The sequence below is a fragment of the Alexandromys fortis genome, unplaced genomic scaffold (assembly GCF_014885135.2).
Source record: "Alexandromys fortis isolate MF-2015 unplaced genomic scaffold, M_Fortis_MF-2015_v1.1 scaffold_472, whole genome shotgun sequence".
Classification (NCBI taxonomy): domain Eukaryota; kingdom Metazoa; phylum Chordata; class Mammalia; order Rodentia; family Cricetidae; genus Alexandromys; species Alexandromys fortis.
Genome location: NW_026068342.1, coordinates 172009 through 176560, shown reverse-complemented (window position 1 = coordinate 176560; position 4552 = coordinate 172009). Strand labels below are relative to the sequence as shown.

The 4552-nt window shown below is 45.3% G+C and overlaps 1 protein-coding gene across 1 annotated transcript in view; it reads right to left on the bottom strand.

Annotated features, from left to right (window-relative positions):
- Positions 1–603: 603 nt before the first annotated feature.
- The window catches only part of LOC126495302 (carcinoembryonic antigen-related cell adhesion molecule 3-like), a gene marked incomplete at its 3' end in the record, with an annotated part of 9995 nt that continues 6046 nt past the window's right edge, over positions 604–4552 (bottom strand). The window contains exons 3-4 of the mRNA XM_050132893.1: positions 2093–2452; positions 604–963 (exon numbers count right to left, since the gene is read on the bottom strand). Of these exons, the coding sequence (XP_049988850.1) occupies positions 604–963; positions 2093–2452 (720 nt within the window). The remainder of the gene's footprint in view (positions 964–2092; positions 2453–4552) is intronic.

Sequence of the window (4552 nt, the reverse complement as noted above, 5' to 3'; positions counted from 1 at the left end):
TGCCTTGACCTTCCTGTGAAGTCTCATCAGCCCATCAGAGCAATAGGCTAATTGCTCAGACACCTGACCACTGATCCTCAGAAGGAGTTGCACAGGTGACCTACCCAACTGCAGCTCTCATGGCAGTGAACAGCTGATTCTACACTCTATGGGCAGTCAGTAAAGCCTTGTTCCTTGTTGGTTGTAACAGAAAATCTAACCAAAACCAAAAAAGTGACATAAACTTTCCACTGTCACCTACTGTTCAGCCAGAGGCAAAGCTTTGGAGTCCAGGCTGACAGCCTCTGTGAGGACCCCATGGTTTAACTATTCAGGGACTGCCTGACCCGCTCTTTCTGAGAACATGTGTATGGTGAGAGCTGCAGTTGACATCCTGGGGCTGAGTTTACACAGCACAGTTCCTCCTTTCTGTATGGAAAGGCAAGTGTGGGGTTCTGATCTATTACAGTTTGTCTACCCCATGTGTCATGCAGTAGAGACCCAAATCCCAGTGGGGGAACACAATTCAGTGGGGAAGAGAATAGACACAACCCAATCCTGACAGGTTAGTGTATGAAGTGGGATCAGACACTTCAAGCAGTTGGAGACCAGAGAGTCACTTACTCTTTACATCAATTTCCACGTAAAGTCTTTCAATTTTGAAGTCTTTTTTTAAAACTGTTAGTGTGTACATTCCTGCATCTTTCTCAGTGAGATCCCGGAGTATCAGAGATCCATTATTGTATCCTATCTTTTTAATTCTTTGTTCAGGCCCCCAAGAGATGGATTTTGAGGCTCTGGTGTATTTTACAATTTTAAAAACCGGAGTTTTGTATGTTGCCTTGTGCCAGTAAACGGCTTTCAGATCTTCTGGAAGATTATAAACTTGAAGAACTACATCTTCCCCTTCAACTGCATTGCGAGGCACTGGTTGGATCATGAGTTGGGAAGAAGCGAAAGGGTTGCAGAACTGATAATGGGGAGCTGAGAGGGAAAAGAGAAAAAAAGCCATCACATGAGGATCATTGTGCTTTGTGAAAAGATGGTGAACTCCATCTTGAGCAGATGGATTCATTACTCAACCTAGAGTTCCAGGTATGTGTGTTTCTCTTCCTCTTAAAGAAGGGCTGAAACATGACCTCCTTCTTTTCAACAGTGCCCCTGAATATGTCATGTCCTCTGTGGAACAGTTTCTTTGGGTGTCTACATGGCTGCTCCCTCACTGCCCTTAGGCAGATACTGTACAGACTCATGAACACTGACATTTAAGATGATGCCTCCCCTGAACTCAACAGGCCTGGAACTTTCACTTTCTAGGTGTTTTCTTCTGTTTCTTTGAAGCAACACTTAACCCCTGACTTCATCTTATAGAAGCAATTCCTGTTGTGCCATATAGCCCTTAGGTCTGGGACTATATGGGGGCTTGCAGCAGTCTGATCTTCAAGGCAGTCTCCATTCATTAAAGGCTTGGCCACTAGGCTGATTGTTTTTATATCAGCTTGACACCAGCTAGTCATTTTTCAAGAAAAGAACTCAGTTTAAAATGCCACCACCAAATTGGCCTTTGGGCATAACTTTAGTACAGTTTTTAAATTGGGGCTGATGTAAGAATTTAGACCAATTCAGTCAGTTTAAGCCCTGGGCTGGGACTCCTGGGTGACATAAGAGAGCTGATTGAGCAAGCAAGAAGAGCAAGCCAATAGACAGCACTCTGCCGTGGTCTCTGTACCAGTTCCTGGATTTTAGTCATGACAATCTCAGTTGTAAGCTAATAAATACCATAGTTTGACATGGGATTCTAACACCATGGTTCCCTATCAGTTTTGAAATAATTAAGAGAAGAACAATAGAAAAATGTTCTCCTGGGTGACTTCGCTCCAGTGTTGGAAAGATGACAGTATTTAGGGTTCCCTAGTCTAGAACTCCAAGAGAGTGGGCTGAAACTGACATCTTAGGCTGAGTTTCTTCCCATCAAGGTCTTCCTTGATGCAGGTGGAGTCAGATGACGGAAGATGATCGATCTATGGCCATTTGGCTCTACCAGTGTGTCCTTCGCTAAGTGCTCAAACCTCAACATGGGGACCCAGAAGAACAATCACAGAGAATCACTTACTGTCCAGTTGGAGTTGTACTTGTGTGTATTCACTTCCCTTATCTTTTTTCAGAATTTTTAGAATGTACAATCCACAGTCTTTCCGAGTGACACCGTGAAGCAGCAGGGATCCATCACTGTGCAATGTCTCTCTGCCACTGTATGCAGGTCCCCACACAGTTGCTTTCCTATCTTCTATAAACCGGGTGGCCACAATATTCTTATTATCAGCCATTCCCTTGAACCAGACAAAGCCTAAAATATTCTCTGGTGGATTGTGAACGAGTAGAAGAACACTTCCCCCTTCAGCAACGCTGGGTGGCACTGATTCAATAGTGGGCTGGCCAAAGGTAGCAAGGCGTCCGCACTTCCAAACGAAAGCTAGAAGGAAGAGAGAGATCCATCAAAACGGGAAGTTTTGTATTTGACTAAGATATGGCTTTCTGTCCTGAGAAACTCTTTCCCTTGCTCAGCCTATATTTCTGGGTGAGTTTCTCTCTGTCCAACCAAGCTTACGGCTGACTGCTCACACTTACAGTGGATTAGTGTTGTGGCGATGCACGCCCAACCTCTTCCCCTACAGACCATGTGTCTTCACTCTCTGCCTTTATTCCTGCTGTTTCTCTTGGCTCTGTAGCCAACAACTGAATTCTGAATTCATTTTCCAGCTTTTCTTTTTTTGTAACTTCAAGTTCACTCAAACTGGGACTTCATCATCAAAAGCACAAGTTGTCTTGGCTTTCTTCTGTTCATTTGTCTGAGTATGTCAGACAATGAAGCAAATGCCTGTATATGTTGGATCATGTTAGTGATCCACACCAGCTTGAATTTTTATTCATACTATCAAGCTGAGAGCATCAGTACTCAGAATATTGTGGTCATGAATATGAACTTGATAGAAGAATAATGTCTCCCCCACTCTTACTGTTTAATATTCGATGAGGAGATCTTAATGCTCAGCCTCTCCCCCACTCTGTGTCTTCTGCCCTACAAACACTGAGGCTCCTCTCATGTCCTTGTGCCACTCAGGAGACTCCACAGTATGTCAGTTCCTCCTCGCACACACTGGTCTCATCTGTGAGAAGAAGCCCTGGCATGTGGTGACCTTTTTCGGAGGAGTACAGAGAGGACCTCCATTGTCTAAGTCATCTGATCTGTCTTCTTTAGGAACTCTGCTCCACCACAGCTCCCAAGCTCTGCTGTTCTTCCCCCTTCTCAGCTGAGTCTCTTCCAGAAATGAGCTCCTCCCAGAGTCTTATGGGCTGAGGGTGGGTCTGTTTACAAAACACTGCCCTTGTAGTTTCAGTGCTGTCCCAGGTTCCTTTCCCATTTTCTCCTGGTGTTTCTCTCCTCTAGAACAGAGTGAGAGTCAAGGCTACTGACCATCCCTGTGAGGAGAGATAATTGGAGCTGACTCAGGAACTGCACTAGGCTGTGTGCTGGTCTAGGCTCTGGCAGCTTGAAAAATGGAAAATCTGCATAACTTTGTGACAAAGAAACCCAGCTGGGCATCCAATCTGCCTCATTTTCAATGCTCTGGAATCCTGGAATTTGCTCTCAGCAGGAGGGTGACAAAACTGTCCTTGAGGTACAAAGGGATCAGGTGTTTGATGTGTGCAGAAAAAAAAATAAGTCTATTCTGCCTAGACTGACTATCAGACTAGGTTCTGGCTGAGGTCAAAGGCATAGGATGTGTCACGAGTCTCACATCTTGGGCGTGTGGGAGGAGGTTATTTTGGAGAAAAGTCTGTGAGATCCTTCAACCTGTGGATGATTTTTGACATGATTCTCCCTCTTCCTCTGTTTGCTGAACTGTATAATGGGTTTGCCCAAGTGATCGATGGTCTTTCTGAGAGACCTTGAACCTCTGTCTAGTTGATTCCCCTTGGATACCATGGGATTCCCACAGGGAACACATGAAGTGGGAAGAGAGAACATGGTCTCCTGGCAGTATGGCAGGCACATTAATAGCCAGTAGCTCTGAGAATATTGAGACAATGGTTTTCTGGTCTGTAAGAACAGGGGTGAAACCAGGTTACTAGGATAGTTCCTGGTTTAGACAAGTATTTTTTTCTGCCAGTTCATTGTGTATCCTGATGACATGCCGGTGATCACCAGGGGAACTACAGCTCATGTCTGCAAAGCTGTCAGATCAGCGTAGCCTGTAGCCATCTGCCTGAAGGAGAGAATTCCCCTAGTTGTACCTAGAGGACAGGCCCTTGTAAGAAGAATCTGTGTCCTGAGTCCCTCTCCTTGGGGACCACAACTTTCATGTGAAATCTCACATGCCCAACAGGACAGTTAGCTAATGGCCTGGACACCTGTTGAGCTATGTTTCCCTACTGACTCTCTGAAGAAGATGGCCAAGGGATGAAACCCAGCCAAGGCCCTCAGGACAATGCACTCTCTAATCCCCCACTTCACAAGACATCGACTACCACGGAGCACTTTCCCTGCCATCTAAAAGCCAAAATCCTACAC